Source organism: Silene latifolia, chromosome 3, assembly GCF_048544455.1.
Source record: "Silene latifolia isolate original U9 population chromosome 3, ASM4854445v1, whole genome shotgun sequence".
NCBI classification, from domain to species: domain Eukaryota; kingdom Viridiplantae; phylum Streptophyta; class Magnoliopsida; order Caryophyllales; family Caryophyllaceae; genus Silene; species Silene latifolia.
In genome coordinates this window covers 16248248-16262284 of record NC_133528.1, presented here as the reverse complement: position 1 = coordinate 16262284, position 14037 = coordinate 16248248, and the positions used below count along the sequence as shown (strand labels likewise).

The 14037-nt window shown below is 37.0% G+C and overlaps 1 protein-coding gene and 1 pseudogene across 1 annotated transcript; one reads left to right on the top strand and one right to left on the bottom strand.

Annotated features, from left to right (window-relative positions):
- The first annotated feature begins 6153 nt into the window (after positions 1-6153).
- Positions 6154-7634, top strand: LOC141648743 (uncharacterized). Its single transcript, XM_074457461.1, has 4 exons — positions 6154-6739; positions 6796-7218; positions 7321-7471; positions 7568-7634. The coding sequence occupies exons 1-4, from the start codon at positions 6154-6156 to the stop codon at positions 7632-7634; spliced, it is 1227 nt and encodes a 408-aa protein (XP_074313562.1).
- Positions 7635-11000: 3366 nt separating this feature from the next.
- LOC141645963 (uncharacterized) lies at positions 11001-12602 on the bottom strand (annotated as a pseudogene).
- Between the last annotated feature and the right edge of the window lie 1435 nt (positions 12603-14037).

The following is a 14037-nucleotide window of genomic DNA, read 5'->3' as shown; positions in this document are numbered from 1 at the left end:
TCACTAAATTATTAATTGCAGCTAGTGCAATCAACAATCTAATAGTAGTAATGCGAGCTACGGGAGCATAGGTATCGAAATAATCAATCCCTTCCTTTTGTCTAAAGCCTTGGATAACCAATCTAGCTTTAAACTTGTCGATAGAACCATCAACTTTCATCTTCTTTTTGATGATCCACTTGCAACCTAATGGTTTACAACCACGAGGTAAATCCGCAAGCACCCAAGTGTTATTGCCCATTATGGAATCCATTTCATCATTCACCGCCTCTTTCCAAAAAGAAGAGTCATGAGACCTCATTGCCTCATCAAATGTCTTAGGGTCCTCATCAATGTGAAAATAATATGGATAATAGTTTTCACATCCATCCCTTGAACCTTCAACCAAATAGGTATGAAAATCGGGACCAAAGGATTTAGCAATCCTTTTTCTCTTACTCCTACGAATTTCAGGTGTTGCTTCTTGATTTGTGACATTGTCACTTCCCTCAATAGCTCCACTAGAACTAGGTACTAGATCCCTTGGCTTCGGCATTGATGAGAAACGACTCTCATCAAATATCGCATCCCTTGACTCAATTACGGTGTGAACCGAAACAGAATCATTAGGTTCAATTACATAGAACCTATAAGCCTTTGAATGCGCAGCATATCTAATGAATATGCAATCGATGCCCCTTTCCCCTAAGGTTTTAATCTTGGGATCGGGTAGTCTTACAACAGCCCGACAACCCCAAACTCGAAGATAGTTCAAGCTTGGTTTCTTTTTGTACCAAAGTTCATATGGAGTGTCTTTATTCCTTTTGTTAGGAATCCTATTTAATAAATAGCAAGCCGTCAACATGGCTTCACCCCAAAATCCGTCACTCAAACCCGAGTAAGATAACATGGAATTAACCATTTCTTTTAGGACTCTATTTTTCCTTTCAGCTACACCATTTAATTGTGGTGTATAGGGAGGAGTTACTTCATGAATGATACCACTTGACTCAAAATACAATGGGTCATAATATTCACCACCTCTATCGGAACGCAACCTTTTAATAAAAACCGATTGTTGCAATTCCACTTCATTTTTAAAGACCTTAAACTTATCAATTGCCTCATCTTTAGTGTGAAGTAAATATATGTAACAAAACCGACTAAAATCATCAATAAAAGTCACTACATATTTTTTACCACCTAAAGACGGATAATTGCGAAAATCACATAAATCACTATGAATAAGTTCAAGCACATGTGAGATCCTAGACACATTACCAAATGATTGCCTTGTGATTTTTGTCAACATACAAGTATTACACTTATTTATGTTCATGTTAAATGATGGAATTAGACCATCTTTAGACATAGTTTCCAATCTTTTATAATGTACATGTCCTAGTCTCACATGCCAAAGATATGAAGTATCATTCATAGAGGAAGCAATAAATATGGAACTTTCATTTGGAACAACATTCAACATAAACATTCCATTACAATAATAACCAAATCCAATAAATACACCATGTTTAGATAAAACATACTTATTAGATTCATATACTTGTTTATAACCAAGTTTACTTAAACAACTACCGGATACAAGGTTTTTTCTAATTCCGGGTACATGTAATACATTATTTAATTTTACAATATTTCCGGAACTAAATTCCAACACCACTATGCCACGACCTACAATAGGAGCGGTAGACTCGTTGCCCATATATAGAACGGATCCATCCTTCACTAGTTCATAATCCTTGAACCAATGTCGATCCTTGCAAACATGATTGGTTGCACCCGAGTCTATCCACCATGCCACTACATCATCCTGCACATAAAATGCCTCAGAAATTAATGGTACATAATTCACAACCGAATTAAAACCAATGTCTAAAATCTGACCTTGATTAGTGGGTGGACCTTGGTCATTAGACCCTTGTCCTCCTTGGCTAGTACTTGCACCCTTTTTCTTTTTGTGCTTTCCAACCTTGCAATTTGCTTTCAAATGCCCGGTCTTTCCACAAATCCAACAAGCACCTTTCGGTGTCTTGTTAGACTCATCATTGGTGTTGTTAAAAGGGCGTTTCTTCCCCTTAAATTTGTTCTTGAAACCCTCTCCCTTTTCCATCATATTGACGGAAGAGGATACCATAACATCCTTACCTTTTCCTTTACCACCATCTTGCGCCCTTAGAGATTCCTCTATGCGCAAGTGGCTACCAAGTTGAACAAGACTCAACTCTTCCTTTTTGTGTTTAAGCATATGTTTAAAATCCTTCCAAGAGGGAGGCAATTTGTCTATTATACTAGACACCGAGATAGATTCATCCATCTCCATCTTATGTTGTGCAAATTGTCCCAAAATCCGGAGCAATTCATTGTATTGTTCCATTACCGGTCTAGAATCAACCATTTTATAATTCATGAAATTTCCAACAAGGAACTTCTTACTAGAAGCATCCTCATCCATATATTTAGACTCAAGTTGATCCATAATTCTTTAGCGGACTCAACATTTTGATACATGTCAAAAAGAGAGTCGGACATACCATTCAAAATGTGACCACGACATATGTAGTCATCATTCTCCCACTTGTTTCTCTTTCGTTGAATTTCCGCAAGAGTTTCATCCCCCACAATCTCCGGCATAGGAGTACTCAACACATACACAACCTTCAAAGCGGTGAGAAGGAAGTGCATCTTCTTTTGCCAACGACGGAAATCGACACCCTCAAATTTCTCCAACTTTCCAAACTTGGTAGTCATGTTCTTGATTGAATCCATTTCCAAATGCAGAAAATACTCTAAGAATGTTGTAGTTTTTGTATTACAAAAGATTACAATATGTAACTAATACAAACAAAGGCACTAAAACAGAAATGAAAACAATATAAGACGGTTTATTACACCCAATCGAATCGTGTTGAACACACTTTCCTTAGAGTATTTCGACCCTATAGCCTTTGGGTATCACGAAATCTCTGTAGGATAAGACGATTCGTTTGTCTTAAGGCAAAGAGCAAAGAACAAAGAACAATAGAGAGTTTTGTAAGTCTGCTTTGTTTCGTAAAAACTGAGAAAAGCAATGAGAATAATTATTGATAATCATTAACTTCTCATTATATATACACACAGCATATATGTGTAATATATTCTCCAAAGTCAAAGGATAAGTACGTTGGTTTGTAAAACCAACCAACATGTTGGTTTGTTACCAACCAATCAAAAGCAAATGCAACTGTCAAATAATAGACAATCACACGTCAAAACAGAAAAGTCACACAGCCTTTGTCGGGGACATGCAAACCCGATCGGGGACGTGACCAATTTCCACGAGTCTCAAATTTTGCTTCTTAATTTTTGTTAAGTATATGAAATACTTTAATCCCGAGTATATAACCCCAATAGGGGACATAATATACTACGACCACACTTTAAGTAGTGTCCCTTATCCATTTTAACCATGAACTCGATAATCCGATTATATGAGCGTACCCTCCGTACTCTCCTACTCACATTATATCGATTTTGAGCTCAAACCAATTTCTACTCGAAAACCCGAATGCACTTAAATGTACTTGTGATCAATATCACTAACATTAAGATGGTCAAATGTTGGTGCATAAAGAATGAAAGCTACTTTTAAGGACCCACCAAAGGTGATTGTCCAATAGTTTGACGACATAATTTAATGAACCGATTCATTCGCGACAAGTAATAAGGACTAAGGTTACAGCAGAAATGTCACAATTCTTTTTGAGTATCATTCAAGCTCGCTTAGGCCAATGTCTACGCCATATGTCATCTCCGCCGTGCAGTTTCACTCCATGGCCAAAACAAACACATCAACAAGGTCTGTCCCAAACATGGCCATTACCTGGGAGCTAATTAACAACAAATAACAAAACCGCAAAGCTATAAATCCCATTTCTCTATTGCAATATACTCAAGAATGACATTAAAAAAGTCCTTTAAGTTGGCAACCCTTGAGTTGGGTAAATCAGTCTCGCAGGAAGACAGAGAACGGCCATAGAGTTTTGCACCTTTATGATATCACCATGCTCCATAACCATCTGGTAGCAGCTTCAGTTAAGAAGAGATCAATGCTTCAGTCAACAAGATATAGTAAAAAAACACAGCAATATTTAAAAGAAGACTGGCACAAAACATCAATGAACATATTCTTTGCATCTCAGGATATTTGTACGCACAGTACGAATACTGTTGGTGATTTTGATCACAAAGACATTTAAGTGTATTTGGGTTTTTGTGTCAAAATCGATTTGAGCTCGGAACCGATATAATGCGAGTAGGAAAGTACGGAGGGTACGCTCATATAACCGGATTTATCGAGTATAAGGTTAAAGTGGATAAGGAACACTATTTTAAAGTGTTGTAGTAGTATATTATGTCCCCTATCGGGGTCATATACTCGGGGTCAAAGTAAATCACACTTAACGAAAATTGAGAAGCAAAATTTGACAATTACGGAATTGGTTTCGTCCCCGAACGGGGTGTCATTGCCCCGACATGGGTTATGTGCTTTTTTGTATTCGCGTGTTATAACTTCAACTTTGACGGTTGTATATGCCAATGATTGGTTGGAAATAAAACCAACGATCTTATCCTCTCAATAATAGTGTGGTATGTGTATGTATTATGCATATATATACATGGAATGTCAGGAAATATTTCTTATGATGTTGCACTTTGATTTTGACGTAACAAAGGAATAATACAAAGCTACAACTCTTATTGTCCATTGTTCTTTGTTCTTGCCTTAAGACAAAGGAATCGTCTTATCCTACAGAGATTTCGTGTAACCCAAAGGTAATAGGGTCGAAATACTCTAAGGAAAGTGTGTTCAACACGATTCGATTGGGTGTAATATACCGTCTTATATCGTTTTCATTTCTGTTTTAGTGCCTTTTTTTTTATAGATTACTTGTTTGTAATCTTTGTAATACAAAAACTACAACATTTACAACATTCTTAGAGTATTTTCGTTTATGATGATGACGAAATGGTATGCGAGACGGTGTCAAAATCTGGAATTTTAGTGCACTTTGAAGACAGTGTGTTGCGTTTATTTGCACGAGACTGTGGATGATTTTCACATATTTGGTATGTGTGCATTCACAAGATCAATAACGGATATATCTTCACTCTATAAGTGATGATGGGATTGGGTATGTACATTTGGCGAAACAAATTCTGGAAATCCTTTGGAAATTGAAGATGAGCATGTATTTGTTTGGCACCAAGGATTGTTTCTCGGTTTTAATCCTCAAAGAGATAAGTTCCCTATTTATGTACATGATGTGTGATAATAATCTTGCGATGGTATTTAATCATGTGAATTTTGTTGCATCATGTCTTTGATGTTTGGTTTATACTAAAGTAACCATGTGAGGGGCATTAGCAAATGCAAAGTTTTAGTTATTTTTCATCAAGTTTAATATGATGATTAAGGATAAATGGTGTTTGTTTATTTTGATGATGTGGATGGGTTTGAATTTTGAATCTTTATTTATCCATTTGCCAGCCTAATGCTTCTTCTTGGTATGGTTGTCCACAGTGTAATGCATTTGTGGTATAATGTATAGTATGGAAAATTAAAACGGAGTATCCATGATCTTAGATAACTGTTTTCAAGTAGAGACATGCATGTGGTGTAGATCACATGGCTAATAATAGTGGTTATACTATTGGTTGGTGGATAGTTGGTTTTAATATCCATGGTTCATGTTTTGTTAAATTGGTCATTGTTGATAATGGATGATAATAATACCGGTTATGGTATGATCATGATAGTCGTAAGCATTATTTTATAATATGACTATGTACTTACTTTAGCATGCTAGCATTGTCTTGTATGAATAATTTATATCTTGGGTCATGAGATAATTATTTTAGACATTGAGCATGTTTAATGAGTGATTTAAATCTTAATATGGTTTAATATTAAGTCGTCGTCTTTTATGTCTGTTTTTATATGACATGATTAAGAGGTAATCTCTTTGTTTGTTTTGCAATTCATATGATGTTACAATAGTTAAGTACTATCAATTATAAGAATTGTGTGTGTACTGTATAACAATAGTGGTGTATTATTGAATGTACAACAAGGTGGATTTGAAAGTCTCTAATGAATCCTCCTTGATAAGATACATGGTAATGCGAAATGAGAAATCGAGCAGTATAATACGGTTGCTTGTATGGCTCATTAGCAAGTGTATTGGTTTAGGGCGGTGTCAAGTTTCGATTCTTATTAAGGAACACATTGGCTGGAAACCTGGAATTGACTCTAATCTAAATGTGTGGGATAAGAAGTGGGTAAATGGACGAACACCGGAGCCTAAGGATTGCCTTCTTGAGGAAGGCTTTATTTTCTTAAAAGATCTTCGTGTAAAGGATATCTGCATCAATAATGGAGGGTGGAATGAAGACCTAATCAACTTACTTTTTGCGGAAGAAAGTGTAAACCACATTTTGGCTATCCCCCTTCATTCTTCACAGCCACGAGATGAGATTTTTTGGCCCTTCACTAGCAGTGGCATTTACACTGTTAAGAGCGGATATATGGTATTCTTTTCCGCGATTATTTCAATGAACATGGATCTAGAAAGGACAAAGCTCGGCTCCATGCAAATTGGAAGCTCTTCTGCAGGAAGAAATTATGGAATCTGCCGGGACCTCAGACATGGAAAATCCTTCTCTGAAATTTTTTTGCTAGTTCCCTACCGATTGGTAGTGAGTTTGTTAAAAGGGATATGACCTGGGCTTCCTCTTGTGCCCTGTGTAACAATGCAGGTGATTCCGTGGAAACCCTTGATCATCTTTTCCGTGACTGTCCTCTTAGCTCAAGAATCTGGGCCGGATCGGGGTTGGGTATTACTGTCTGTCATGCACCTATTATTGATGTTCGTGACTGGATTGTTAACTGGATTCTTTACCTGTCCAAGCTTGAGGATGGGCTTAATCTAGTTTTACACTTTCTAGTGACCTTGGTTAGTCTCTGGACTTTAAGGAATGACATCCGGTTTAGGGGTCAAATATTTAACCCGGGTGTCTTTTACTCCAAGACCCGCCAACTTTTTAAGGAAGTTCTTCAAGCCACCGATAAAATTAATAATGATCCTCTACATCCGCCTGGTTTTGAGACTGGTGTCTCGGTTTCTTCCTCGGAAGATGATATCGACTATCAGATGCTCCGCGCGGGACGACCTTTTTATTGTATTGGAAGTTCCTCGTCTTGTGCTATGGTACGTATCTATGTTGACGCCAGCTGGAAGAACTCGTGTCTTGCGGGCTTTGGATGAGTTGCATTTGGACCAGATGGAGAAACCAGATATGAAGGCTTTCTTCGTGGCCGGGCTGAATCTCCTCTTCAAGCTGAAGCACTAGGATTAAAGGAAGCAATCTCTTGGGCACGTCAGGCAGGAGTTCTGCACATTGAAGTTTCCTCTGATTGCCTTTCGCTTTTGACGTAATGGATGGGAAAGCAGGCCAAGCATCACCATATTAGGAACATCTTGCAGGATATTACTCTTCTTTCATCTGTCTTTCATTGTTTGTGTTTTAGTTATGTTCGCAGGGACTGTAACTTTAGAGCTCATGCCTTGGCACAACAGGCTATGAGCTTGCACTAGGAACCTTTCTTTCTAGCTACCAAAAAAAAAAAGTTTCGATTTTTGGTGACTTGAGACACTCTATATTGGTTTAAGGAGACATTGGAGATTCATCCATGAAAGGAGACATATCATGTGTCAAGGTTTATCTCATTGATGTTTGACCTAGTGTTTTGTATGAACAAGTTTAATGAGATGAATTTTAGTGTTAATTATGTTCAAGAGTTGTTAACTGATCATGTAATATATCATATTAAATATGCTTGTTTGATCAATTGTTTTAGAAATGATCATTGTTGTTGTTGCGATTAATGTGCATATAATTTTATGCTCACATGGATAATGATTAACGTTTTATTTAAGACGTTTGATCATTAAATGTTTTAATAATCATGTTAAAATTGATTATGAGTTGTGATGTGTTGGCTATGTTTTAGCTAAGTAACTTTTTGTATTTGATGATTGATAATTTATTCTTATGGAGTTTGTAGTGTTTTCACTATGCTTGTTTTCTAGTATTTATACTAGTACCGTTTTCATAAGTTCTTTTATATGGTTTTATATAATGTATGAAATGAGTCATATGAAGTGGGATGAGTATTTTATGTAAACTCTCTTGAATGTATATAATACACGAAAATATGGATATTGAGCGGTAACATATAGGTACATATATGTAGCTTGATATAAATCAAATATTGGTGTATTGATTGTTTTAGAGCGGTACTGAGGGCCGGTATTTGGTTCTGAGGTAGCTTGGTTTGTTCGGAGAGAAGTTAAAAACTCACTCTTCTAGTGTCATAAATGTTCAAGTTGTTAAATCTCACATTGGATACTAATGTGAGAGGAACTTGTAATGGAATATTTATGGATTATGTTGTTATGATCAAAGGAGTTTTGATTGATTATTTAATAAGTGCAGTATTACGATGTTTTTATCAATCGATATTTGATCGGTTATTTAATAATGTTGTTAGTATGCTAACTGATTTTTGTTATGATTTTTTAACATGTTAATATCTCGTGTAAAGCATTTAAAGTTTGCTTGTATAATTGGTTTTACCGTATAATCTCGGGCATGATGGTTTGTGATGATCATGATGAGATTATGAAGTCATGGTGGTTTAGCCATGTAAGAGATAAATCAATAGCATTGTATATAACAACTATTGACAAGTCTTGTTATACAATTGTTATTTGTTGTAGGGTTAATGACAAGTCGATCTTTGATAAACCAAAGGTGATTTTGCCTTGTAAAAGGTGGTTTTGTTATCATGTTCTTCTATGAAGGACATGGGGGAGGTAACATGATCCTTGTATTAGGATCAAGGGTGAGAGTATAATTATTATTCTCGGGTTAATACTCCTATAGGGCGAATATGATGCTTTTATCCAATGGTGAAAGTGGTGTCATGACTCCGGTATTTCACAAAAGCTTGATTGTTTTTGCGGTTTAAAGTTGAGTTTGAATGCTAGTTAAACTAGTCCTCATCTTTAGCAAACTATTAGGCGGGTGAAAAAGTATATAAGAAAACCATGGATTATGGTTTGTCGTATGTCAGTATTTTCCTTTAGTTTGGAAGGAGTGGTATGTGCAAATTGAATTGCCAATGTAGATGGTTCTTTTCTATGATGGTAGTGTATTCTTGCTTGGGGAGGTACCATTGGTTTATGGACTTCTAAAGAGCGCATTTGCTATATATGTTTTACTTGACATTGGAGTCGGATTTTGTAGTATCAACTAGCTATAGTCGATAAAGAGGCTAAATGGCTTGGTAAAGTGATCTACGGGTTTATTTTAAATTTGAAACCGATGTCACTTGTGTTTATGGTAGTGATGGTAATTTGACTCAGTTTATAGTCATGTGTGTGTTTACGGTGATCGCGACACCGGGTTATTATAAGAACACAGTTTATTTACTATCATAGATAAAGTGATTTTGGTTGTATTATGAGATCTTGTTATAACTAGTTAATCACTTTGTATAAAGGATCTAACTAGGGACTTGGTTAACAAGTCGGATATCGGGATGGGTTTAAAGTCCATCTTGATCTTTGTGATAAGATACCCAACTTCCCTCTAACAAATTTTAGAGGCTAAGTTCAATGTGGAAGGCTTATTATGAAAGATTGAAGCACATGTATTATAATCGCGAAAGGTATGTGCATGACCTGCATGACAAGAGGTTGAAGTTATAAGACTTCTTAATGAAATCTTTGACAAAGTGCATTTTGTGGGTGCACGATGAAAGATTCACCTATGTGAGTGTGAAGTGTAGCCGCTTCAAGAGGCTTGGACTTGGCCTCCTATACTCTCATGAAAGGATATGGACACAAGGCGGTCAATAGTGTCAAGTTTGTAACTTTAAGAGTTGTTTGAGTCTATGTGTATGTTATCTTCATGTATTCAATATGGGTTGAAAGGTTCAATCTGTGGGACACCTTGATTCTCGAATATTTGGAATGTGTAATGTACTAATGTGGAAGTTCAATCCTTGGGACACTTCCATTTACGCATAGATTTGTTGCTTTGTTGTTGTAATTGAAAACAAGGGATACACTTAAATGGGGGAGGAATGTTGGTGATTTTGATCACAAAGACATTTAAGTGTATTTGGGTTTTTGTGTCAAAATTGATTTGAGCTCGGAACCGATATAATGTGAGTAGGAGAGTACGGAGGGTACGCTCATATAACCGGATTTATCGAGTATAAGGTTAAAGTGGATAAGGAACACTATTTTAAAGTGTTGTAGTAGTATATTATGTCCCCTATCGGGGTCATATACTCGGGGTCAAAGTAAATCACACTTAACGAAAATTGAGAAGCAAAATTTGACAATTACGGAATTGGTTTCGTCCCCGAACGGGGTGTCATTGCCCCGACAGGGGTTATGTGCTTTTTTGTATTCGCGTGTTATAACTTCAACTTTGACGGTTGTATATGCCAATGATTGGTTGGAAATAAAACCAACGATCTTATCCTCTCAATAATAGTGTGGTATGTGTATGTATTATGCATATATATACATGGAATGTCAGGAAATATTTCTTATGATGTTGCACTTTGATTTTGACGTAACAAAGGAATAATACAAAGCTACAACTCTTATTGTCCATTGTTCTTTGTTCTTGCCTTAAGACAAAGGAATCGTCTTATCCTACAGAGATTTCGTGTAACCCAAAGGTAATAGGGTCGAAATACTCTAAGGAAAGTGTGTTCAACACGATTCGATTGGGTATAATATACCGTCTTATATCGTTTTCATTTCTGTTTTAGTGCCTTTGTTTTTATAGATTACTTGTTTGTAATCTTTGTAATACAAAAACTACAACATTTACAACAAATACAGCAAAAGCACCATATTTCCACAAAACTACAGAAGTATCATCAAGTCAATTTAGAAACTTCTGGAGAAACTCTGGGTTTTCAGGAGACAAATGGTCAAGAAACAAAGAAAAAGTGCTCGCATCAGCTTCAAAGCCCTCTTTAACCATGATATCACGGTAACACAATGCATTTGGCAAATCCTCATTGATAATGAATCCTTTGATAATTGTATTATAAGTAACACCATCAGGAGAACATCCATTTCGCTTCATGTTGGTTAGGAGCTCTACAGCTGCAGTCATAAGACCCTTTTTACAGAGGCCTTTGATCATTATAGTATATATTCTAATATTTGGTACCAAACCCTTGGATAAGAGATCAGAAACAAGGTCTTCAGCATCTTTAACTTTGCCACCCTTACACAAGCTGTCAATTAGGGTACCGTAGATGACAATATTAGGAGCAACTCCATTAGACTCCATCTCCTTGAGCAGTGTCACTGCCTCATCGAGTTGTGCGTTTTTACATAGCCCGTCCAATAAGGCACCATAAGTGCAAACATTTGGCTGTATTCTGTATATTTGCATGTCGTTAAACAACTGACGTGCCATTGGGATCCTATCAGCTTTACACATTCCATCTATAAGCGTACTATATGCCACGACATTAGGGGCAATCCCTTTCTCAAACATTTCATGTAATATGTCGAGGGCTTTATCAATTCTTTTAAGTTTAACATACCCATTGATCAAAGTATTATAAGTCACACGATTGGGGTGACAATGGGTTTCTACCATTAAATCGACAACCTCTTATGCCTTATCCATTTGGCCACACAAGCAATAGCCATCCAGTAAAGTATTATAGGTAAGTACATCAGGAGTCACACGTTGTTCATGCATTATTCGTATAATGGCTTCCGCTTCATCAACCATCCCATTCTTGCAATGCATGTCAACCAACATGTTATAAGTAGCAACGTCAGGAGAAATGTTGCTCTCCAACATCTCAACCAACATGTCCTTAGCCTCCCCCTTACGACCTAGATTGAACAAACCTCGTATCATTGAGCTATAGGTGACAACATTTGGTTTGATGCCCTCATTTTTCATTATTGAAAAAAGGTTACGCGCCTCAGTTAAAAATTTGTCTTTGCACAGACTATCGATAAGAGTGCTGTATATGACCATGCTAGGCTTACAACAAGAGGAGCCAGATTTCATTCGTCGGAGCAGTTTGAGAGCACCAACATTGTCCCCGGTCCTACAAAGACCTTTGACCATGGTACCATAGGTAAATAAATCTGGCTGAATTCCTAGCTTAATGACGGCTACATCCAACAACTTAACCGCTTCGGGAAGCTGGTCACTTTGAACAAACCATTGATTAAAGTGTTGAAGATTACACAATTAGACTCAAAGGGATACACAAGCTTAAGGGACTTGGCAAGGAGAGAATACCCGAAATCAACACGACCTAAGTGGCAATAACAATTAGCAAGGACGCCAACGAAATGCAGATCAAGTCGGGTACCAGATAACTCGAGACGTCTAGAGAGTGATATAACAGCAGAATGAGGCTGTAAGCGTTTAAGTTTGAGCATTGCGGCGAAAAGCCAGTTAAAATCGACGATAGAAGGTCGACGGAGAAGAGAAATCATTTGATCGTAAAGGGAAAGGGGAGTTTGAAGATTCGGAAACCCTAATTTACATTGTTCTCTAACATATGCTAGAAATTTTGGAGGATCATCAACAACAAACTTCATAGGTTTGTTCTTTGACTGATTGAAGCGGAGTATTTTCCTTTTGTTGTCTTAAGGAGTACGAGTAGGTTGTTCATGCATTTCATGAGTCCGATCACTCGTCCAAGTGTTTTTAAAATTCCGGTTTCCGGTCCTAACTAGTTTTCGTATTGTGATTTGCGAGCCAATAAGCAAGGAGTCGAGGTCATCGAGGGTAGACGCTATAAAATTCGAAATACTATTCCGTAATATTCCAATATTTTACTCCCTCATTTTATAAATTTTTTTCACTTGTGACTAAAGCGACAAATTTTGACAGCTATAGAACCCAATGAGGGTCGATTCCCCTTTAGGTATTTAGGCTTCCCCATTAACCCTGCTAGACTCACTAGAAGTATGTATGAGGGACTGGTTCTGAAAATCCAAAGGTTGGTTCAATCATGTGCTTACAAGTTTCTGTCCTATGCTGGCAAATTACAGGTCATTAATTCCATCATTTTTGGATTGTATAACTTTTGGTGTGGTAGTTTGATATTGCTTAAGGCCATTTGTAATTCAATCTCAGTATATTGTAGACAACTGTTTTGGGGATATGCTCAGGGGATTAGAAAATTGGTCTTTAAGAGTTAGCAAAGTATATGTACGACTGAGGGGGGATTCCAGGTAAAGGAAATCACTGCTTGGAATCAAGCAAGTATGCTAAAGTGGTTGTGGCATCTTGATAGAGAGACTGGTTCTATATGGACAGGGTGGGTTACCAAATGCTTTTTAGCACATTGCACCATTTGGGATCTTTCTGTGCAGGAATTCTACTCTGAAAGTCTCAGAGGTGTTATCATTGCTAGAGATGTGTTGCTTTGCCATTTGATGTGTGCGTGTGTGTTGTTGAAGGAATTGTAGTTCCTCCATGGTTAGAGAGACGAAGAAGATGAAGATTGTTGTATGTATGTAAGTGATAGAAAGTATAGAGAGATAAGCAGAGATAATTTGAGAGAAGTAAAGAATCGTATTATGACTTGGTGAATATTACAAGGAGATCATCTCTCTTTATATAGGAGGAATACAATTGAGTAAACCGACTTATAACTAACTTCTTGACAGCTGTAGCAACCTAACTGAAGTTGTTATTCTAACTAATCCTAACTAACTTTAGTAATCTGATTGTGGTTAACAAACTGACTGTGGTTATCTCCAACATCTCCCCTCAAGTTGGAGGATGGCTGAGACATACCCAACTTGTGCTGTAACTCCAAATACTGAGGACCATTCAAGGATTTGGTAAAAAGATCTGCTGGTTGTTGTGTTGTTGGTATGTAAGATAGGCTGATCAGACCTTCCATCAACTTTTCCCTGA

Coding starts and splice junctions, on each gene's coding strand:
- LOC141648743 (XM_074457461.1), top strand. CDS start 6,154: ATGGTAATGCGAAATGAGAAATCGAGCAGTATAATACGGTTGCTTGTA. Junction 7,219..7,320: donor CGCGGGACGACCTTTTTATT/GTATTGGAAGTT, acceptor CATTTGGACCAG/ATGGAGAAACCAGATATGAA. Junction 7,472..7,567: donor GATTGCCTTTCGCTTTTGAC/GTAATGGATGGG, acceptor TTTGTGTTTTAG/TTATGTTCGCAGGGACTGTA.